This window comes from Rhinolophus ferrumequinum, chromosome 26 (genome assembly GCF_004115265.2).
Source record: "Rhinolophus ferrumequinum isolate MPI-CBG mRhiFer1 chromosome 26, mRhiFer1_v1.p, whole genome shotgun sequence".
Classification (NCBI taxonomy): Eukaryota; Metazoa; Chordata; class Mammalia; order Chiroptera; family Rhinolophidae; genus Rhinolophus; species Rhinolophus ferrumequinum.
Genome location: NC_046309.1, coordinates 26854049 through 26879743, shown reverse-complemented (window position 1 = coordinate 26879743; position 25695 = coordinate 26854049). Strand labels below are relative to the sequence as shown.

The following is a 25695-nucleotide window of genomic DNA, read 5'->3' as shown; positions in this document are numbered from 1 at the left end:
CCATAAAATATATACAAGGGGACGCCTTGGTCAATGTTGCTCAAGCAGTAGTTCACCGTAATCAGAAGTGTCTGGACGCTGATGTCTGCCAGTCAACTACTTTGAGCACCTCTTGTAATTGCAGAAGTCAAACATGACTTGTATTCATCTTTTGTTATCGGTATATATTGAGCATTACAATTTTAATACAGTTTTCCTTTCTTAAAATGTGTATACATTTTAGGTATCATACACACACACACAGAGAGAGAGAGAGAGAGAGAGAGAGAGAGAGAGAGAATAATGAATTAATTCAGTTGAACTGTAAGTTATATTAACTTATGGCTTGGTTGTCATAGGGGAAAATATGATGGATTTACTCTCTAAAAGTATCCCACTTTGACAATTTTGATAATATTTTTAATATTTAGCTTGGTAATATTTGTCATTCATATCTTATATAGTTGACATTACAAAGGATAATCTATAAAAACACATTACCTGTAATTTCTTGTTTTGTTGGTAGAGCACTTGGACAGGAAGCACTTGCAAGGCCCATGTTAACTGGTGAAATTTCCTGCTCACTATTATACACATCCAAAATACTTCCAGATAACTTTAGAGGAAAACAGAAGAAAAGATCAATTAAACCTTCTGTGGACATTGATATATTTGGTTGTATATTTTAAATTTGCCACTTTAATAATAGTTTGTAATGTGTAGCATTTTAATTGTAAGTAACAGTGAATTTGCACTGACTTTTAAAAATCAATACGGGAAGTTTATGGATATGTTGCAAAAAGCTATTTGTATTTAAGCAAAAAAAAAACAAAAAGAAATTAGTTCACTCATGAAGGAAAATTCTGATTAATACTTGCAAAGTTATAGAAGTTCTATCCAGCACGTTACCTGGTTATATATGAGTAAGATTAAAAATATCATTGGGACAAAAATCAATATACATACTAGCCAAGCTGGAAAGTACATGGCATATCATCAATTAGGTATAATGGCTAAACGTTTTGGAAGCCTTCTTAACTCCACCAGTGCCATCAGCAAGTCACAGTCAAGAGGTGCTTTACACTGTTAATTAAGTGAAAAACTTCTTTCTTGTCTGGAAGACATACTTTTTCTCATTGTACACTTGATGTTCTAAATTATTATAAATATTCCAGCTAGTAACCAAAAGCAGTCTAAAACTACTTTTTCCTCTAGTGGATATAGGGTACGTCTAATTATTCCCATAGTAACACCACAATTCTTAAAGTGCTGCTGGGAGCAATTTATATAGAAAGCTAAGATGCTTTATATACAATTCAAAATTATATCAATTTATTTTTTTTAAATGTGCTTATTGATTTCATCTCCCAAGAAAATTAAATTTAAATAACATTCATAATTCAAGTTAACATTCATTATTCCAGAACAAACTACATTTAAAATGTATGTATGAATTGAACATTTGAAATATGTGCATCCTATGTATCTTTATTTCATTTCTGGGCAGTAAACCAGGTACTGAGTAACTAGTAATATTTTTCTTTCCTTAAGGACCAGAAACACTACAAATAATCAAACAAAGCTATAACCAGATTGCTACTAAGACTCTTAATCCCTTAACCCATCTTTCTGTAAAACTCCAATTCAAACTGAGGGAATTTTTTAAATACTGATTCAGACTGGAAATAAATGTGAGGAAAGAACATAGAATCAAAATTAATTTCTCACATAATAGTCCATTAAACTATATGTAATAATTATTGTATATTTCTGAGGGAAAAAAACCTTGAAAATACAGTGGAAGTCAGGCCAATATGTAAGGGCACGTGCATATCAGTAGGGGCATTATCAATAGAGACATAATTCTGATGTATATTTTCAATTATTGGTTTTTTTCATTATGTTCTCTTATTAGGACTCCTCATCTATATTTTATATAAACTCATTGTTTTGAAAAGTAATTTCACTCATGGATCTTGGAAGGGAGCTACTTAAGTGGGGAATTTATTGCTTCTCAATTTTCTCATTTGAAAAATAGAGACAAAGTTGATCAAAATGGATAGAGTATTAGTAGCAGAACAACACAATAAGGAAATTCTAAAAGCAGGTATTTCCCTAACATGTGAGTCATTTAGTCATATTTGTAAAAGAAAAATGTTTCCAAGATCTTTTTTGAAAACCCTGTTGGTGATAAGCTGAAGTATCACCATCCTGAATTGTACATTTCCACAGTGCCTTTGAGAAGCATAATGGTCCTGCTGAACAAAAGACAGGGAGTGAGGGGGAAGGAAGGGGAAAGAACTAAGGAGAGGGCGCTTCTCTCTGAAGAGCTTGAATCAGGTGGATTTCAATGCAGCAGTGGCAAATTGCAGAAATGTTTAAGAAAAGAGCCATATTACATATACACTATAAGACTAAAGTGATAATTTTCTAACTGTAGCATTTCGCTGGGTCCATTACCTGGTCAAGCCATACTCAAAGTGTTTTTCCTTAGAAATGGGCTGGATTCTGATAATGAATCTAATCCTGCTTAACCATAGGTATATTACATCTTCTCCTGACCTTGGTTATTGTCTAATTTATGCCCTAAAGCACAATGATTAATATCCTATTTAATTTTATGCTGTAGATACTACTCTATTTCATGTAAATGGCTAATCACTTTTTGAATATCATTAGACAATTGGTTTCAATTTCAAAGTATAATACACTTCATGTGATCTAAAGTGCCTTTTCTCCATTAAAAGATATGAGTACAATGTTAGTGAAAATTTAAAGATTACGTACACATCTGAACGAGCTTACAAAGCAAAATTATGTCTACTTTTCTCAAAGGTATAATTCACTGAGGTAATGAGGTCTACGTGTTGACTTTATTTTGTATATTAGTTGGCAAATGGATAGATATTTTATAAATATTTATTATTCAGTTTAAAAAAACAGATTGTTTTTTCAGTAAAGCAAAACCTTTAACATGACAGTAAGAGAACATATTACTATTAACACAAACTCATAAAATTTGAATACATAATAAAGAATTTATCAGAAAATCTTTTCAACAAAATAGAAAATACTGCTTGAGACAATACTTCCTACTGGTAAAAAAAAAAAAAAAAAAAAAGGGAACTCCTGATTTAAAAAGTTGCCTTGAGGTGAGAAGTGATTAACAGTGGTTCCTGCTGTCTGGTTCTCCACCCTAGATTTTAATCACCTTTCCACTACTAAGATCTCAGAAACTGAAAAGGACTGGGATCTGATTTTCTCACCTATACACTGCCTTTCACAGTAGCCAATATTCCCTGAAGAAAATGAGCTCACAAGTCAAAATATCAAAACATTTGAGTAAAACAACTATATCAGAAGTAAAACAAAATGCAGTGAGAAACAACATCAAAAGCAAAATAAAAATAAATAAATATCACATGAAACAAAGTTCTTAAATAGCCATGTATATTTGTAAAGAAATGAAGATCTTTATAATAAATTATAAGAACAAATAAATGTAAAAATGGTTTGTTGTGAAATGCTGTTGGGATGTTTGTTGAAAGTGATCAAGTAGAAATCAGAGGTATGAAAATGTAATACTTGAAAAAAATCTGAAGAATGAAAAAATAGCATAAATGATACACTGAGAAAAGAATAAAGAAATTAGTAAATCATAAAACCAAATTAATCTCTCAGGAACATGAAGAAATGGACCAAGAACTATACATATAAAGGAAAATTTAATCAGTATGGAAGACAGAATTATTAGAACTAAAAAACATATATTAGCAGTCTCAGAGAGAAAAAAATAAAATTGAAAGAAAATATTTTAAGAAATAATGCAAAGGCATTTCCTAGAATTAACTTAATTTAGAATTAATTAATTTATCATTATTTTGTTATTAATTTCTTTAATTTTGTTTTATCATTTTCTTATTTAAAAATCAAAGGTCTTATAGAATGCCAAAAAAAAAAAAATAGGAAAAACCTTCACCCAGACACATTATATTAAAATTTAAAAACACACAATCATAAAGAGAAAAATATAAAGCCTAAATAGAGAAAGAGAAGATTATGTCTAAGCATCAATAATCTCATTAACGTAAGATTTTTCAAGAGCAAAATTAGGTGAAAAATAAAGTGAATCAGTATTTTTTAAATGTTGAAAGAAAAGAAGTTAAAATATGATTTTATATCCAGTCCAAATGTCATCCACATATTAGAGCATGATAATAATATTCTTAGAGGTATAAAATACTTAAGAATGTTTACCCAAAAAAGACTAACACAGAAAACAATTTTGGATGAAGTACCTAAATAGAAGGAGATGTTTAAAGGATATGCCTCAAAAATATGAAATAAAATGATCAAATATCTTGGTAAAGCAGTTTGGGTATAAAAAATGATGAGAGGAATCAAGGTCAAAGATAAAGTAAAATATATAACATATAAATCAGTACTAAGTCTAGGTAATATCAGTATGATTGTGTAGTAAAGAGCCTAAAGGATATGAAAGTGGTTAAAAAAAAAGTACTAAGAAAAAACGTATTAAAATATGGGACACACTTTAATAATAAAGATAAGAGAAATACGTGAAAATATGTCAATAATAATAATCAATGTAAATAGGTCAAACTCCTCAGCTAAAGGGTGGACAATTTGGATACGAACACAGTATTTAGATATATGTAGCTTACAAGAGACAACCTCCAAAGTAAAAGAACACACAAAGCTTAAAAGTTAAAGGGTGGCAAAAGATATATCCAGCAAATGATAACCATAGGAAAACTGACGTGACTATTAATATCAGAGAAAATAGGTTTTAAAATTAGAAAAAGTATTAGGGATAGAGTCACTATATCATAATCAAGAGTTCAATTCTCCAAAAAGGTATAGGCAATTATAAGCATGCATGCACCTAATAACTACAAAATATGTGAAACAAATGGTTTGAATTACAAAGAGAAATTAACAATCGACCAATGTAGTGGGAAGTGTCAACCTTTCTTTTCATTTTGAAGTCAAACAAACAAAAAAGAAAATCACTAATGTTACACAAGATTTGAACAATAAAACTAAAAGCTCATCCTAATAGATAGGTATATAGTTTTATATCCAAAAATTAGAGAATATAAAATTTTCTCAGTACACATGGAATATATACAAATATTTACTATGAACTTAGCCAAAAGAAATCTTCAACACACTTCTTGCAGTCCCTAATTTCCAAATTATTTGGAAATTTTGAAATAATTCAAGGGTAAAAAAAAAATGCTATATTTAAAAATAAATAAATGCTATAATTTAAAAATAATGAAAGATAGTACTGAAAACACACATAAAGACCTTCTGGGATATGGCAAAACAATGCTTTAAGGGAAATTCATACCCTTAAATAATATGAGAAAAATAGATGAAATTTTAATATTTGATAAATTATCATTCTCAAGAAGCTAGGAAAATAACCAAACAGCTGAAAGAAAGTAGAAATGGGTGGTAAAAGCATAAAACCAGTGAAAGAATAAGAAATAAACAATATGAGAAGATTTACAAGGCAAAAGTTGTTTATTTTTTAATTAACAAGATTGACATGCTTCTGGAAAGACTGATTTTTTTAAAACAAGGAAGAAGAAATACTTTAAGTGAAAGGAAGATGTAACTAGAGTACAAATGGAGACTTAACTGGTAAGTTTTTTCTTCTAAGATCAGGAACAAGGATGCCTGGTTTCACCCATTTTTATTCAACATAGAAATGGAAGTTCTAGCCAAAGAGATTAGGAAAGGAAAACTAAGAAAAGTCATCCAAATTGGAAAAGAATAATTAAAATGATCTTTGTTCTTAGATGACAAGATCTTGTATTTAGAAAAACCTGTGAACACACACACACACACACACACACACACGCATGCATGCACACACCCAGGTATTAGAGCTAAAAAATGAATTCAGCAAAGTTGCAGGTACAAAACCAATGTGCAAAAGAAAGTTACGTCTTTATACACTAACAATGAACAGTCTGAAAAAGAAATTAAGAAACCAATTCCATTTACAATAACATCAAAAGTAAAATACTTAGTAATACATTTACCCAAGGAGGCAAAAGACTTATGCACTGAAAACTAAAAAAATATTGCTGAAAGAAATTAAAGAAGACATAAATAAATGGAAAGACATCCCGTATTCATTGATGAGAAGCCTTAATATCATTAAAATGACAATAGTACCCAAAGTGACATACAGATTCAATTAAATCTCTATTAAAATCCTGTTTTTTGCAGAAAATGAAAAACCTATATTAAAATTCATATGGAATCTCAAGGACCACAAGGAGCAAAAACAATCTTACAAAAAAAAAAAAAAAGTAGGAGGACTTGCACTTCCAGATTTCAAAAGTTACAATAAAGCAACAGTAATCAAAACAGTGTGGCAAAAAGACAAACATAGACAAAAGGAGTGGAATAGAGAGCCCAGAAATAAACCTTCAAATATACAGTCAAATGATTTGACAATGGTGCCAAGACCATTCAGTAGAAAAGGACAATCTTTTTAACAAATGGGGTTGGGGAAACTAGACATACACATACAAAAGAATGAACTTGGACCCTTACCTTACACAATATACCAAAATTAATTAAAAATGGATTTAAAAACTAACATTAGAATAAGACTATGAAACTCCTAGAAAAAAACATAGAGGAAAATCTTCATGAAACTGGGTTCAGTGATCATTTTTTGAATATGATACCAAAATCACAGGCAACCAAAAAGTGGAAAAAATGGACTTCATCAACATTTAAATCTTTGTACATCAAAGGACACTATCAGGAAAGTGAAAAAGACAACCTATAGAATGGGAGAAACTACTTGCAAATCATATATCTAAGAGATTAATATGCAGACTATATTCTAAAAAACTACAAATCAACAACAACAACCCAATTAAAATGCGGGCAAAGGACTTGAATAGACATTTCTTGAAAGAAAATATTCAAATTGCAAATAAGCACATGAAAAGATGCTCAACATCACTAGTCATTAGGGAAATATCCACAGTGAGATACCACTTCAAAACCCCAATGAGATACCACTTCACACTCATAAAGATGGACTATTATTAAAAGAAAAGAAAAGAACAAGTGTTGGTGAGGATGTGGAGAAATTGGAACCCTACTGTATTACCATCGGGGAGAATGAAATGATGTAGCCACAATGAAAAACAGCATGTCAGTTTCTCAAAAAGCTATAGAATTATCATATGACCAGCAATGCCACTTCTAGGTATACACCAAAAAGAATTAAAAGCAGAGACCTTAAACACATACTTACACATCAAGTTTTGTACCAGCTTTGTTCACAGCAGGCAAAAGGTAGAAAAACAAACTAAATGTCCATTAATAGCTGAATGAATAAGTAAAATGTGGTACATAGGAGGTGTGATCAAACAATATGGTGAATTTTTAAATTAAAAAAAATTATCAGTAAAAGACACATTACCGTTTATCCCCTCAAAATATTCGCCCTCGAGTTGAACACACTCATCCCATCATTCTGGCCACTTTCTGAAGCAGTTCTGAAAGTCCTCTTCGTGAGTGTCTTTAGTTGTGCTGTTATGGGCTGCCTTGATGTCTTGAATCATTTTGACTTTGGGGAAGAGCCAGAAGTCACATGGTGCCAGATCCCAAGGTGGATGATGACACATGTAATATTTTTATTGACAGAAATTGTTATACCAGAAGTGACACATGACGCAGAGCATTGTCATGATGGAGGATGATTTATGGCACACTTTAAAACACACCTTCTTTCAACTGTAGCTCACACCCAAATGACGGTACAGAAGAGGTTGAAACTTGCCACACACTGCTACTAAGTTTCGACGTGCTCCTTCCCGTATTGAAGATCCTTTCCGTTGGATGGCACTCGGCAGCAGCATTCATTGTATTTTGTGATCACAATGGAAAGTCTCTGTGTCACACATTGCTTCTTGTATGGCAATTTCTGTCAAATAAAAACATTATGGTGTGTCTACATCTACCTTATTCACCAGATCTGGCACCATGAAACTTCTGGCTCATCCCCAAAGGCAAAAGGATCATGAAAGTTAAATGTTTTGAGTCGATTCAGGACATCAAGGCAGCCATGACAGTGCAACTAAAGACACACAAGAGGACTTCCAGAACTGCTTCAGAAAGTGGCAAGAACAATGGGATAAGTATGTTCAAAGTGAGGAGAATTATTTTGAGGGGAATTAATGGCAATGTGTTCTTTACTGTAATATTTTTTTACTTAGACGTACACCATATGTTTTGACCACACCTTGTGCATATAATGGATTATTATAAAGTCCTTAAAAGAAATACATGCTACTACATGGATGAATCTTAAAAACATTTTGCTAAGTGAAATAGCCCAGAGAGAAAAGAGCAAATATTGTATGATTCCACTCATAAGAGGTACCAAATTAGTCCAATTCATAGAGACAGAAAGTAGAATAGAAGTTACTTGGGGATGGAGGACAGGGGAAAATGGGTAGCTATCGTTTAAGAGATGCAGTTTCTGTTTGGGATGATGAAAAAGCTCTGGAAATAGACAGTAGTGATGGTTGCAAAACATTGTGAATCTAATTATGCCATCGAATTGTGCACTTTAAAACATATAGGAGAGCAAATTTTATGGACATTTGTACCACAATAAAAGACTAAGAGATATTACCTACAATAATTGTGAATACCAATGATTGTGATTAGCATTATTTAGTAGAACTGACTGAGGAAGTAATCAATAGCTTGAACAGTCTTTTGATTATTGAAGAAATCAAAATAAACTTTGAAACATACTACACAAAAAGAATATCTGGACATGATGGTTTTTATGGGCAAAAGTGTTAACATTTTCAAGAAAAATATCATCTCAATTTTGCACAAACATTTTCCAGACAAAAGGCACAAAAGGGAATATGTCCCAATTAATTAGACTGAAACCATACAAAGACATTATGAAAAAGAAAAATATAGGCCTATTTCACTCATGACTATAAATCTTAAGCAAAATTTCATTAGCAATATGAATCCGAGAGAATTTAAACAAGATAATTCACTATAATCAAGTTAGGTTTCCCATAAGTACATTTTATAAACATTAAAAGAGAAAAAGAAATCTATGATGATCTTAATAGATTCAGAAAAAATACATGATAAAATTCAATCCCATCTATGATAAAACTCTTAGTTTTTGAGAAGATAATAATTTCCATAATCTTAGAAATATATATATTTACCTGTTTTAAAATAAGTGCTGCCCTATGAGAAAATAAAATCTGGGTCTAAAATTATTACAGAAACATCTAAACCATGAAAACAGTCTTATATCCATTTATTCTTATCAGGTCAAATATGCTAACGCACAATTTAAATAATTTACCTATATTACACAAGTTTTTCAAACTGTTTTGGCCTCTTCCTTCTCCATATACTATGTTCATTCTATGACCGGTTATGACTTTCTTTTCTTTAAATCATTTATCAGTTTAAATTTTCTTCTTTATTCTCCTATCTCAAGATCCTCAGGGCCCTAAGCCTAATTGTGTCCCTTCATCTAGTATCCCTCCATCCTTCTCAATTAATTCCCAACTGCCCCTCTCAGATCAACTCATGTTTAAAAATACAACTTCCTCTGATTTCTCTGAGCTCAAGATCTAAAACATTGAAACATCTCCCCTTTAACTCATATATTAAGCTCAAACTCTTTGTCTGGCTTTTCAAGTCTCATTAATGGTCCTGCATTAGCTAGTCAACATTATTTACCACTATTGTCAACTTATGAAAGATTTTCATCACACATACATATACCCTATGCCATGGCTTCCAACAATAGATTCAGACTCCAGTGGGAGGCAAGAGTTGGGGCAAAGCGTGTTGCCACAGGGAATCCATGAATATGGAAAATTTTTTAAAAAGATAATAAAACACACACATTTTCATAACATATATGCTATGTCATAGATACTTGAGTATTTATTATATGCCAGCTGTTAAGCTAAGCGTATTTCTCATAATAATAAATAATAACATCTCAAGTAATCTTTATAACAGTTCTATGAGGTAATGATCACAATTCCCATTTTAAATATAAAATAATTGAAACTGAAAAAGCTAAGTAATTGTCTCAAAAATATACAGTTGTGTAAATAGGGGGCTTGGGATTTCTTTACTACCTATCTTATTACAGAAAGGTTCTTGTCTTAACACTTTTAATGGTAAGAAATATTTTGAATATTCACAAAAGTTGGAATCCATTTATTATACTGTTGTCTCAGTTTTATTCTTTCCAATTGCTATTTTCTGAACCTCAAATGTCCTCACCCCTTCATTAAGTATCAAAATCCAACCTACCTTCTAAGCCTCGATTTAAGGTCCAAACCTTCTCCAACACTTTCCTTCATGGCAGCCTGCTTTATTTTTCTTCACCAAAACATTATAGAACTAAGAAACTTGGCCATATTTTTAAGAATTTAAATTTTATTTATTGTTTTACCCTTCTTCATTTACGTTCAACTCAGCAAGAAAGAGGGCACCATAGTACATACTCACCATGTTCACGAAAATTGATTATTTATCTAAAACCCTGAGAATTTTCTGGAGAGGTGTGTCTGTGTGTGTGTGTGTGTGTGTGTGTGTGTGTGTATACATATACATATATAATATATGTATATATGTTTTTATAATATGTATGTATGTATTATGTATATTCTATATGTTTATATGTGTGTGATATATCTATCTCCCAAATAACTGCATTATAAATACATATGAGGAAATAAAATTATACGTATATGTGTGTATGTGTATATATATATATATGTGTATATATATATATATATATATGCAGATAATTTTCAACATAAATAGTAAAAGAAAAACAAAAACCCTGAACCTTTACATATGTATGTGTATGTATGATTTCTATATATCTACATCTATGTCACATACTTAGTGTGAGTTTCATGGGAAACTGAGAGAAAATTTTTTCGGTTATTTGGATCTCCTATTTTGCTTTTCTGTGAAGACATTCACAGTGAACCTAAAATGGTCAAAGTGAGCATGAGACTATTAGATAAAATAACTGTATACATAAAAAGACAACATACTTCAGGCATGAACAGGGAGCATGGTAAGGGAGGCATACCACACAATGTACACATATATGAAAAACTGTCAGTGAGAAGATTATTTTCTTCTGGGTATTTATTCATTTAAATGTAGTAAACTAGATTTTTCCGGTTTTAGGACACATGCAATTGATGTCCCTCTAACTTGATTTTATTTGGTAAAATAGGGCTATAAGGTTTGAATGACAAACACTGAACAGAGAAGTCCCACTGAGTTATTACTATTATTACTTTTGTTGTATGATGAGTGAAGACAAATAATGTGTTGGGCAGGAGTGGGTGATCCCTTGTCCTTGGTTGGCATATAACTCAAAGAGAAAAGATAAATTACAAAACAGAATAGTAACTTATACTTTTGCATTATATACTTAATATGTATATGATCTATTTAATACTAAACTAAGAAAAGCAGTTATTAATGTAAACATTGCAACAAATAAACGGTGGAACTCTCACTTTTTGATTAAAAAGTTACAATAAAACATTATTTTTAACTTTTTTTTACTAAATAGATTATAAACCTTTTACTGTATCCAGAGCACTGAAAACTATCTTGTCAGTAAATAAGATTGTCAATAGAGCAGATTATATATTACATATTTCAAAGATCAATTTCTACATACCTAATTTCACTGACTATAGCTTATAAAGTTTAAATTCAGTACTTAAGATGGATTCGCCTCCAAACATTGAAAGAATGCCACAAGGCACTTGCTCACCAGTTTTAACTTTGAAGTGTCTATAACCTTCACAATAGCAATGGTTTTCTCTTTCTCCTTCATCATTTTCTTTTCCTTAAACTTGGAAATAGTAAACAGGAGAGCTGTGCAAAAACGTCTGCACGAAGATGAACTTTGGTTCTTCCTTGGACTTTAGGACTAATCTGGTCTAGATTGTGACTGACAAAGCTCGCTTGTGGATGTTATGCAGTCCTTTCAAGTCCCAACCAAACACAGGAGGTTGTTAATGTTTACTCAGTCCTCCTTTCTGGAATGATCTTGAACTATAAGAGTTTACTGAGATTGCCAAACGTTATCAGCATTTACAGACGTCTGACTGAAAAATACCTGTATATGATAAAAGAAATGAGTCATTATGCACACCAGCTCTCTGAAAGGAAGAAATGAAACTGAGACCATGGGTGGAAATTATAGGGAGACCTATCTAAACTCAGATGGCAAGCAATCATTCAGTGGCAGCGTGGGAAAGGACGACATCAGCTGAGGTCGCTTCAGATCCCGAGGTTCTACAGTTTTCTGAAATGGCTTCCTTTGATGCTTTAGGCACAGCAAAGTGGGTGGGATTGTCATTCCATGTCACACAGGTCTGGATTCAAACCCCTCCCCTGCCATTCACTGACCCTATGAACTTGAATGAGTTACTGAGCTTCTCTAAGCCCCTGTCCTCATTTGTAAAATGATGATAGGTAACTCTCTCTCTCTCTCCATTTCCATCTCCATCTCTATCTCATAGGTTTCTTGTGCTGATTAAATGCAATTTTTCACAAAAAACCTTTTGCACAATCCTTGTCACATAGCAATTTCCCAAGGCATAGTAGCTGTTATTATTGTTGTTATCCTCGTTGCTGCTATTTTTTTTCCATTAAAAAATTCCTAAATAATAGTATATACTGGGAACAATTTTTTCAATACTACGTGTGAATTTCATAGTGCATATTTAGTATGTATTTGCTTAGCACCTATGATGTGCTAGGCGCTCTGATGGGTACTGAACATAAAATAATGAGCCGGTCACTGCTCTAGGCTCCAGAAACACAGCGGTGAACAAAACACACAAAATCACTATCTTCAAGCAGTTTACATTCTAGGGATGGGAGCGCACAATACATTGGTAAACAAAATAATCAGGGAGATAACTTTTTTACTCAAATGATAAACAGCAGAGGCAATTAAAATGAGGTACTGATTTAGGGAGTACTGGGATGGTACCCTTTAGCTCAGGTGATTGTGGAAGGGCCCTCTGACAAGGTGATAGCGCCTGTCTGAGGCATAAGGAGGCGGCCATGCAAAGACCTAGGACAAAAACATTCCAAGCCCAAAAAAGGACGTTCAGTGGTCCTAAGATGATAATACATGTCAGGTTCAAGGGAAGTGCTGACTATGGTAAAGTGTCTAGATTATACTGAGGATTTCAGGAAGTGAACAGAATGCTAAGCAAAGAGAAACAGGATCTGACTTTTGCTTTCTGAACATCATCCTGGTTGCTGGGTGAAGAACAGCTATATGGGAGAAAGGAGTAGCAGGGAAGTGATGTTGGAGTCTGTTTCTGAAGTTCAAGTTAGTGAGGATGGTAGCCTGGAGAAGTGTTTTAATAGAGGAGCTGATAAAAAGCTGTGAGATGCAGGAAATCTCAGACGCTGATTGGAGGGGCATATTGATAGATGTGGAGGTGTGGGAATAAGAGAGAGAAGAGAAAAAGTGACTTGGAGTGATGGGATGAGCCAAAAGCAAGTGGCAGGGGCAACGTTTCTTTTCAGTCATATTAAGTGTGAGATGCTGTTAGAAGCACAAAAGATATCAAATAAGCAGTAGGATAAAAGGTGCTAGCATGTAGTGGAGAGATCAGGGTTGGAGATGGGTTGAGAAAATGGGCTGAAGTCTCAGCCTTAGGGCACTTTAGCAATTAGACATCTCTTAGAGGAGAAAGAACCAGCAAGATGATGGAAAAAAACAAATGGTGCCACAGAATTCCAGATAGTACTTCTAGAAAGAGAGCATGGTCAGCCATGGAAAATACCACTGCGAAGCCAAGTCAGATGAGAATGAATAATTTACTACTGGCTTCAGCACTGGTTGGTTTTAAGGACTCTTTTAGAATTGTGATAACAACAGGTCTAATGGAGAGTAGAGAATGAAAGGTGGAAGAGTCATGGTGACAGTGAAAGAGGTAAGGTATTTGGGGAAGGGGAGTCATGAAATGGTATGGCAGCCAGAGAGAAAATGTGTTCAGAGGGAGTTGTTTTGTTTGGTTTTAATTTTAGGGTGTCTTATTATTCAAGACCAGTGTAATGTTAACATTTATAATCCAGTAGATCAGAATATACTGATGATATAGGGGAAGGAGCTGTTATTTAGATAGAGAAAGTGCTTGAATAGTAAGACTGAGTGGGATCTAGGACACAAATAGTAGAGCGGGCTTTAGATTATGTACTGGGACAATTATTTTATTATTATAGAAGGGGTGGCAGAGAAATTGAAAACATACAGGATGTTTAGTAGAATTGATGATGCAAAGCTAACAAGTAAGTTCTAATCAAATGCGTATATTTTCTCTGAAATAGATTATGAAAGAGAAATCAGCTGAAAAATGGAAGATACACAGGGAATCATGCCAAAAAATGTATACACATTTTAAGAAAGAAAAGAACTGTATTAAAATTGTAATACTCAATATATGCTGATAACAAAAGATGAACACAAGTCATGTTTGACTTCTGCAATTACAAGAGGTGCTCAAAGTGATTACCATCAACATAATTTTAACAGTTTTTTTCCTTTCTTAAAATGTGTATATATTATTTTTGGCACCCTCTGTGTGTGTGTGTGTGTATATATATATATATATATATATATATATATATAGTCTACTAAGATTTACTATAAAAATAGCCTTGGAGATATGTTTTTAATTATTCTCATAATACAGAGGGAAGCAAAGTAAGGAGAGGTTAAGCAACTTGACCAATGTCTAGAGTAGAATGCGGGTTTAACACCACGACCCTTGCCTCACTGCATGGCCTCACTATCACGTGGTCTCTCAACATGTCAATTGTCTCACTCAACTTTTCGTTTCCTGTGGTGAGAGTATTATGTTTTCCACAAAATAAGTATTGAATCAATATTTGGTCAATGAACTGCTTAGATCTAAAAATTATCAGTGATTGCTGATTGGTTAACAGCAGACGTTTCTTTATAATTAGATAGGCCAGTAGTATCTACCTTTTTAAAAATACATTCTGTATATCGAAAGCAAATCCCCAATAGTCACTGCCACTAATTTGCACTGAGTAAGCTATTCTATTGTTTCTACAAAACAAGTAAGATAATTGACAAAGAGAATGTTTCAATATACAGTTTCAATGAACTAAGTACCACATATAAGAAAGAGAAGATTGCAGAAAACTAATATCATTGCCTTAAAGCCAGAGATGAACAGTGGTTAAGAAAACAGCATCCTCATTTTGTGAAATAATATGAAACCAAAACAAATAAAAACAAAAACAAAACAACAACAACAAAAACCTAGGTTTTAAACCTCACTTGACCTTTGTCAGATAATACTAGTATTAGTGACTGACTTGTTATAAAGTAGAGGTCCTGTATACCAGAGAACAGGAGGAAAGGAATGCTTCTCTCTTCAGAGAGTCTATTTGGGAATTAATAAAGAAAAAGGGGTGCTTCCTGGAGTTTTTTCTTAAGGCCTTGAATTTAAGACACGTGCCATTAATATAGCCCAGTCCATTGATTTACAGGTGAATAGCATCCACACGTTGCAATATAGTTATAATTCACTTTCAGTAAACAAAATGTTTAAAGTAACAATTCAATCACAGTCTCATGTTTTCTAAAAGGCCTAAAACCATAAACAAATTAAATAACCCTTCAAAATGTATGGAAACAGCTTACACACTCTTTACAGATAACATTTTTAGTGATTAATAAATAGACCATAAGAAAGCAACAGCAATAAAATAGGAGATAAGGAGCCATCCCTCCATTGCCTATTATTCCAGGAATTTATGCTGATTTCAACATAGACATCTGTCTATATGCCTTAAATAGGGTGAGGCCTGTCTATCTTCCTTCAGTTCATCTTTAACTTCTGGTTATTGGCTCAGAAGTAAAGTTATATTTTTCTGTTGCTAATAATCTTTTTCTTACTTCTACAAGATGTAGAGCCTCTAAATCTAATAGCTGTTAGTCATGGTAAAATAAGCACAATTTAGTAATGAATTTATCAGGGTGCCTGATTATACGCTGTGCTTCAAACAAGAAATCTGCAGATTAAATCACTCATAGAAAATGCTACAGAAGATGAGATATGTAATTAGATGGATGTTTATAGAGATGAGATAGATAGATACATAGATAGATACATAGATACTAGATAGATAAAGGTAGTACAAGTCCTATTATCTATCTTCCTCAATCATATTATATAATCTTTTTCCTATACCAATAAATATTTTCTGATATTCATCTGTTATAGTGTGTGTTTCAACAGTGTAGAAGAAAATACCATTTACTAATTAAATGAATGTTTTTCATAATCAGAAGCTGTTATTTGTTTCAATCTGATTGACCTCCTCAGGTCTGGAAACACTTACTGTTCTTTGCATTAGCAGAGGAGAGTCTGTTCCTTCCTCTTTAAAACTTGATTCCATACCGATTATATCCTCTATAACGTCCTCCATCTAGCAAAATATAGTACATTTAGAATAAAGTATATAATGATAAAAGTTGTGCTTCATCCTGAATTCAGAGAGAAAAAGTTTAGTAATCACTAAAAGGTATTTTTTTATATTTAAATTAAAGTTTTATATATATGTATATCAAAACCCAGAATATTTTAGAACTTAAAATGAAGTAATCCTGATACTCCTTGATCTATGTTGCTTTTTCTTGCTTTTGCTTCCACCATCTGGCAGGTTAGTCCCTTGGAAATCAGTGTTTATGATGAAGTACCTCCACAGCCCATATACTTGATACATAGAGAAATGACCTCATACAAACTTTTCTTTTACAATGTTTTGATTGCATCTTACAGGTTGATATCCAAATATCAGTGGTCGAACTTAAGCTGATTAGTCATTGTGGATACAAACTGCATGGAAAGATCTAACTTTTCATAATGGCCAACAGTATACTAGCAATAATAACAACAAAAATGTAATCATAGATGCCTCAAATAGGAACAAAAACACACACTTATATAGTGCAGGAGTTGTGCCTGGCACTGGTCTATGTGCTCTGCACACATCAGCTCATTTAATTTTCACATTAATCCTATCAAATTCATATTACCATTATCCCCATTGTACAGATGAGGAAACTGAGAGAAAAGGAAGTTCAGTCACTTGTTCCAGAATATATAGCTGGAGAACGACAGAGGCAGAATCGAAATCCTGGAAGTCTGGCTCTATAGCTCTAATTTAAATCAGCTCTCTACATCTTTCTGAAATAGTCTCCCTCCCCTTCCCTTTAGCTGGAGATTTACAAAGCTTACACTTTTAAAATACTACAATTGCCACCAGCCCATTGTCCTCTCTTTAGCTCTGTTCTCTCCCACCATTTAGTTACATTTTAAAATACGAAGTAAGTGCAAAGAGAGTGAGAATGCTGAATTTGTATAACTACACTACTCTGAATTTCCCATGAGGTGCAGAAATAACCAGGAGTAAACTCTGGGAGATACATAAAAGTATTTTATGATTCTGTTAATGGGATCTTCTAAACATAATGTCTGAGAACTTTAAGGAATCCAATGTTCGGAAACTTCTACTAAGATACTCCCAGAGGTCATATGCCAAAAAATCGGAACACTACTCAGATACAGAGGGTGTCAAAAACATGTATACACATTTTAAGAAAGGAAAAAACTCCATTAAAATTGCAATACTCCATATATACCGATAACGAAAGATGAATACAAGTCATGTGTACACGTGTTTTTGGCACCCCTGGTATTAATTAAACAAAGATTTATTGAGCAATGTTTATTGCAACACCTTGTTTTGAGTGCTGGAGCAATAGAAGCAAACAACATGGTCTCTGCCCTCAGGGAGGTCAAACTCTACAGAGGAAAGAGACAACAAACAGCTTAAAAGCAAAACAGTGGTCTGAATAAATTAAAGTAGGAAAAGGACAGAGCTTGATGGGAAGGAGGGTTATTTTAGAAAATGGTCAGAGAAGGATTTACTGATACTTGAACAGAAGAATGAATAACATGGGGGAGGGTAGTCCTTGGAAAGAAAGCAAAAAAATGAAAGGACCCTAAGTTAGGAACAAGCTCAGAGTGTTTGAGAAAGAGTGACCAGGCAAATGAGAATGGAGCAGACTGAGCAAGGGCAAGAAAGGTTTCAGAGGAAGTCGAAAGGTAGGCAAGGAACTTACATTGAAGAATCATCTAGGCCAGTGGTATTCTACAGAAATTCCTGCAGTAATGGGAATGTCCTATATTTGGACTGTTCAATATAGTGGCAACTAACAACATATAGTAGGCAACTAAGCCTACTGAGCCTTAAAATGTGGCTAGTGTAACTGAATTTTTAATTTCATTCAACTTTTAAAGATTGAATTGAATTTGAATTAATTTAAAATCAAATTTAAAGAGCCAGTGTGGCTAGTGGGTACCATTCTCAAGAGCATAGCTCTAGGCTATTATCTGGACTTCAGAAGTTATTCCATGTGCATCGAGAGATGATCTGGAATAATAAATGTGCATGTTTTGTTTCTTTTGATTACTCTAGCCTCTGAAAGTTTTACAACATATTGTTACTAAACTCAAATATTAATTTCATGATATTTCATTTACTCACTTTCCACCAGTAAGTGGACAGCAAATTTGTTCTGAACAGATGTGAAGAAGATCTGAACAAAGAAGGATGCGAAACACAATTTATGGTAAATGTTTTTCTTTGAAACTTCTGGTACTGGTAGTTTCCGTAAAAATTACACGTAAGTCATTCATCCTTCTTTTTCTTTTTTTTTTCTGGAAGTCTACATCATAAATGACCGAGTATTTTGCATCTCTAGTTTTTTCCTCTTGCATATGAACGTGCTTAGGTTTCTTGTATTCCAGAGGAAACCTTTCTTTCCTACATGTGAAAGTTCATTCTCCTTAGAGGCTCTGCTTTTGTCTTTAACACCTCTCTCCTTTATTTCTTTAGTAATGTAGGTGGATATCTTTTAATTACACCTACATGACTATATTTTCCTTAATTGATTAAAGACATTGGTTCTTCCATTATCCTACATTCATTTAAAGATCTAAAACCCAATACAATACTTTGTTTTGTAGCTTCCAAGAATCTTCATAATTAATCACCTTGGAATCAAGTTGCTATTTTTAAAGAGACAACAAATACAACAATTATATCAGATGAAACAGAATTAAAAGTTAGACAAAAGCAAAAATTACAAATCAGCAGAATAAGCATTCTCAAAGTGATAAATGGAGACAATTAAATACAAAGAAATAACAAATTATTTTGACTACAATTAAAATAAAGAAATAGGCATGGAAAGAATAAGGCTCAAGGACAAAGGAAAACATTTGTAAGATTTGACAGATTTAAAAATAAAGGTCTACAAAAGACCAAGAATCAGGCTTTTCAACAACACTAGGAGTAAGAAGACAATGGGATAATATATGAAGTATTAAAGGTAAATAATTTTGAACCTAAACATTTACAACCAATAAAATATCCTATTAGCATGTAGGTGAGGTAATATACTTCTTAAGTATAAAACCTCAGAAATTTTAAGGCAAAAAGTTCTTTTAAATACATTCTTTCAGGACATACTCCAGTCACATGATAAATAAAACTATGAAATCGATACAAAATACAAGAAGGAGTAACAATAAAAATTTTGTTGTCTAAATAACAATACAGTAAGATAGGGTAAAATAAAAGGAAATGAGACTATATTCAGGTAAATTTTATTTTAGGGTATGACATAGATATTGTCAAACAATTATATACATATATTGTGTGTGTGTGTGTGTGTGTGTGTGTGTGTGTGTGTTAGAAAGTTAGGAATAATGAGAGCGAGAGACAGACTTAACCGTCCAATGGTGGATAGAAAAAAAAGGCAAATAAGGAAACAAAGTATAGTAATTTAAAAAACATTTAAAAAGATAACTATTAAATCTTAGCAGGAAACTAATTACAAGAATGTAAATTAGTTAACATACTGATCAAGAAATTATTTCTCAAATTAGATTTTGAAAAAGACATTCTATAGTTTGTCTATAAGAGATACATTCAAAATAAAAAAAATACAGAAAGGTGAAAACTTCTACCACAAACATGACCAAAAGGAAAGTCACCATAGCAATTTTGGTATTATATCATATACAATTCAAAGTAAAATTTTAAAAGAAAAATAACACCAAATGATCATGAATGTATATGCACCTAAAAAGTACCTACAGTAATAACTGTCAGAATTCCATGTAAAAATAAATCAATAATTATGTATGAATATTTTATCTCACCACTGTCAAAATAATAAATCTAAATTTGGCGTTCTCTTCACCTATTCTCTAGGCCATACCTTGGGTCTTGTCATCTAAATTATTCTATTTGTGAAATCTTAAATTCCATTATCTCACTCATCAAATACAATCTTCTTTTCAGATCCCTTCTAGACTGTGTGACAGATCTACTGAAAACTTTTCATTTTGTGAATGTCTATGCATTTGCCCTATTATCTTTCTCCCCAACTGTCCCAAACATCCCAGGAGTTCAACATCTCCACCTCCTGCTAACTCTGAATTCAAAGTGGAGTGGTTTCTGCCCAACACCCGATTACCCAAATTCCTTTTCTTACTAGTTTGTTTTTTCAATTACTGTTGACACTCAATATTATTTTATATTAGTTTCAGGTAAACAGCATAGTTGCTAGACATCTGTATAATTTACAAAGTGATCCCTCTGACTATCTGGTACCCACTGGGCACTATACATAGTTATTACCTTATTATTGACTATATTCCCTAAGCTTTACTTTAGATCCCATTGACTATCGTGTAACTACCAATTCATACTTCTTAATCCCTTCACCTTTTTCACCCAGGCTCCCAAACCCTCTCCTATCCAAAACCATCAATTTGTCCTACATAAATGGGTCTGTTTTTGTTTTGTTTCATTGATTTTGTTCTTTAGAATCCACAATAAGTAAAGTCATATAGTATTTGTCTTTCCCTGTCTGACTTATTTCACGTAACGTAATACCTTCTAGGTCCATCCACGTTGTTGCAAATGGTAAGATTTCATCTTTATTTATGGCTCTGTAATATTCTAGTGTATATATTTTACCACTTCTTCTTTATCCAAACATCTATTGATGGGCACTTGGGTTGCATTCATATCTTGGCTATTGTAAACAGGGCTGCAATGAACATAGGGGTGCATATATTTTTTTTGAATTAGTGGTTTGGGTTTCTTCAGATAAATACCCAGAAGTGGAATTGCTGGGCCATTAAGTAGTTCTGTTTTTAACTTTTTGAAGAACCTCCATACTGTTTCCCATAGTGGCTGCACTATTTGTGATCCCATCAACAATGCACAAGGGTTCCCCTTTGTCCACACTTGTTGTTTGTGGTTTTATTGACAATGGCCATTCTCACAGGTGTGAGATGGCATCTCATTGTGGTTATAATTTGCATTTCTCTGATGATCAGGGATATTGAACATCTTTTCATATGACCATTGGCCATCTGTATGTCCTCTTTGGAAAAATGTCTATTCAGGTCCTCTGCCCATTTTTTAATTGGATTGTTTGAGGGATTTTTTTTTGGGGGGGGGGGTTGGTGTTGAGTTATATGAGATCTTTATAAATTTTAGATATTAACCACTATTGGATGCATCATTGGTGAATATCTTCTCCCATTCAGTAGGTTGTCTTTTCGTTTTGTTGGTTGTTTCCTTTGCTGTGCAAAAACTTTGTGTAGTCCCATTTCTTTATTATTTCTTTTGTTTTCCTTGTCCAAGGAGATACATCAGAAAAAAAAATATATTGCTAAGGGCAACGTCAGAGACTTTAATGTCTATGTTTTCTTCTAGGACTTTTATGGTTTTGGTTCTTATAGTTAAGTCTTTAATTCATTTTGAGTTTATTCTTACATATGGTGTAGGTAGGTGGTCCAGTTTCATTTTTTTGCATTTATCTCTCCAGTTTTCCAAACACTTCTTATTAAATAGACTGTCTTTACTCTATTGTATATTCTTGCCTCCTTTATCATAGATTAATTAATCATGTAAGTGTGGGTGTATTTCTGGGCTCTCTATCCTGTTCCATTGATCTATGTGTCTGTTTTTAATGCCAGCACCACGCTGTTTTGATTACTATACCTTTATAGTATAGTTTGATTTCAGATCGCGAGATAGCTTCAATTTTGTTCTTCTCTCTAGAGATAGCTGTGGCTATTCAGCAATAAATTTTAGGATCCATATAAATTTTAGGATTATTTGTTTTATTTCTGGGAAAATGCTATTTGTATTTTAATAGGGATTTTACTGAATCTATAGATTGCCTTGGGCAGTACAGACATTTTAACAACTTTAAATTTTCCTATCCATGAACATGGTATATGCTTCCATTATTTGTATCTCCAATGTCTTATAATTTTCTGAGTATAAGTCTTTTAGTCCTTGGTTAAATTTATTCCTAATATTTGTGTTTTTTTGGATGCAATTATAAATGGGATTGTTTTCTTAATTTCTCTTTCTGATAGTTCATTATGGATGTATAAAAATGCCACCAATTTCTAAATATTAATTTTGTATCCTGCTACTTTACTGAATTCAATGATCAGGTCTAATAGTTTTTGGTGGAATCTTTAGGGTTCTCTCTATATAATATCATACCATCTGCTAATAATGATAGCTTTAATGTTTCCTTTCCATTTTGGATGCCTTTTATTTCTTTTTGTTGCCTCAATGCTCTGACTAGGACTTCCAATACTATGTTGAGTAAAAGTGGTGAAAATGGACATCCTTGTCTTGTGCCTGATCTTGAGGAAAATGCTTTTAGCTTTTCACCATTGAGTATGATTTTAGCTGTGGGTTTGTCATATATGACCTTTATTATGTTGAGGTATGTTCCCTCTGTTCTTACTTTGCTGAGATCTTTTTAATCATAAATGGATATTGGATTTTGTCAAACACTGTTTCTGCATTTATTGATATTTTCATATGATTTTTTTATCTTTCATTTTGTTTATGTGGTGTATCACTTTAATTGATTTGTGGTTTTGAACCAAACTTGCATCACAAGAATGAATCCCACTTGATCATGGTGTAGAATCCTTTTAATGTATTGGTGAATTCAGTTTGCTAGTATTTTGTCAAGGAATTTTGCATTGATATTCATCAGGGATATCGGCCTACAACTTTTTTTTTTTTTTGGCCTCGTTTTCAAATCAGGGTAATTGTAGCCTCATAATAGGAGCTGCAGAGCTACCCCTCCTCCTGAATTTTTGTGGAATAGTTTGAGAAGGATAGTGTTAATTCTTTGAATTTGGTAAATTGAATTTGGTAAAATTCACCTGTAAAGCCGTCTAGTCCAGGACTTTTGTTTGTTTAATTTTGATTACTAATTCAATTTTGTTAGTAGTAATCTATCTGTTCAGATTTTCTGATTCTTCTTGACTTAGTCTTGGAAGGTTATATGTTTCTAGGAATTTATCAATTTATTCCAGATTGTCCAATTTGTTGATATATAATTGTTCATGTTAGTTTTCTTATAATCCTTTGTATTTCTGTGGTGTCAGTTGTCACATCTCTTTCATTTCTAATTTTATTTATTTGGGTTCTCTCTCTCTCTTTTTCTGACTCTAGTTAAAGATTTACCAATTTTGTTTATTTCATCATAGAATCAGCTTTTGTTTTCATTGATATTTTGTATTGTTTTTTAAACTCTATTTCATGTATTTCCACTCTGATCTTTATTATTTCCTTCCTTCTACTCACTTTGGACTTTGTTTGCTGTCCTTTTTCTACTTCCTTTAAGTGTAAGATTAGATTGTTTGAGATTTCTCTTGTTTCCTCAGGTAGGCCTGTATTGCTATGAATTTTCCTCTTAGGTCTGCTTTCTATGTGTCCCATGGATTTGGGGTTGTTATGTTTTCATTATAATTTGTCTCAAGGTATCTTTTGATTTCTTCCTTAATCTTATTGTTAATCCATTAATTGTTTAATAGTGTGTTATTTAGCCTGCATATATTTGTGTGTTTCTCAGTTTTTTTTTCTTGTAATTGATTTCTTGTTCCATATCTTAGTGCTCAAAGAAGACGTCTGGTCTGATTTCAGTTTTCTTAAATTTATTGAGACTTGTTTTTTGGCCTAACATGTTTAGGTCACATGTTTCATGTGAACTTGAAGAGAATGTATATTCTGCTGCTTTAGGGTGAAATGCTCTAAAAATATCAATTAAATCCCTCTGATCTAAAGTATCATTTAAGGCTAATGTTTCCATGTTCATTTCCTGTCTGGAAGATCTATCCCTTGATATCAATAGGGTGTCGAATTCCCATACTATAACTGTATTACTGTTGATCTCTCTCTTTATGTTAGTCAACATTTACTTTACATATGTAGGTGCTCCTATGTTGGGTGCTTAAATGTTTACAAGAGTTATATCCTCTGTTGGGTTGATTACTTTTATTATTACAAAATCTCCTTCTTTGTTTCTTATACAGCCCTTGTTTTAAAGATTATTTTGTCTGACAGAAGTATTGCTACCCCAGATTTTTTTCATTTCCACTTGCATGAAATATCCTTTACCATTTCTTTACTTTCAGTTCTCTGTGTGTCTTTAGATCTGAAGTGGGTTTCTTGTAGACTGCATATGTATGGGTCTTGTTTTCTTATCCACTAAGCTATCCAATGTCTTTGATTGGAGCATTTAATCCATTTGCATTTAAAGTAATTGTTGATAGATATGTAGTTTTTGTTATTTTATTATTCATAATTGTGTTCTTTCCCCCACCCTTCTTCTTAAATGAGACTTTTTAACATTTCTTGTAATACTGGTTTGGTGGTGATGAATTCCTTTACCTTTTCTTGCTTGAGAAGCTCTCTATTTCACTTTCAATTTTAAATAATAGCATTGCTGAGTATAGTAGTCTTGGTTGTATGTCCTTACTTTTCATCACTGAATATTTCATGCCAAACCCTTATGGCCTGGAAAGTTTCTGTTGAGAAATCAGCTCACAGTCTTATGGGAGCTCCCTCATAGGTAACAAATTGCCTTTCTCTTGCTGCTTTTAAGATTTTTTGTCTTTAAACTTTGGCATTTTTATTATGATGTATTTTGGTGTGGGCCTCTTTGGGTTCATCTTGTTTGGGACGCTGCATTTTTTGGACTTGTATACCTATTTCCTTCACCAGGTTAGAGAAATTTTCAGTTATTATTTCTTCAAATAGGTTCTTAATTGCTTGTTCTCACTCTTCTCCTTCTAGTGCTCCTATAGTATGATTGTTGGTATGCTTGACGTTATCCCAGAGACCCTTTAAACTATCCTTATTTTTTTGAATTCTTTTTTCTCTTTGTTGTTCTGATTGTTTTCTGTCACCTTGTCTTCCAAATTGCTGATTAGATCCTGTGGTTTAATCTGCCGTTGACTCCATCTAACATATTCTTTATTTCAGTTATTGTATTCTTCACTTCTGACTGGTTCTTTTTTTATGGTTTCTATGTCTTTTTTAATGTTTACTATCTCTTTGTTGAAGTTCTCACTAAGTTCCTTGAGCATCCTCATAACCCTTGTATTGAACTCTGTATCTGCCTGGTTGGTTGGTTGGTTGTCTTCATTT

The 25695-nt window shown here is 32.8% G+C and overlaps 1 protein-coding gene across 5 annotated transcripts in view; it reads right to left on the bottom strand.

Moving 5' to 3' along the window:
• TFEC (transcription factor EC) overlaps positions 1–25695 on the bottom strand; it is a 189620-nt gene that overhangs the window by 16863 nt on the left and 147062 nt on the right. For 3 of the 5 annotated variants that reach the window (XM_033098598.1, XM_033098600.1, XM_033098601.1), the window contains 2 exons: positions 16480–16566; positions 481–595 (listed from right to left, as the gene is read on the bottom strand). In XM_033098598.1, coding sequence (XP_032954489.1) covers positions 481–595; positions 16480–16566 — 202 coding nt within the window. Of the gene's footprint in view, positions 1–480; positions 596–11851; positions 11919–16479; positions 16567–25695 lie in introns of those variants that run through there. The other 2 variants (XM_033098602.1, XM_033098599.1) reach the window with 2 other exon arrangements.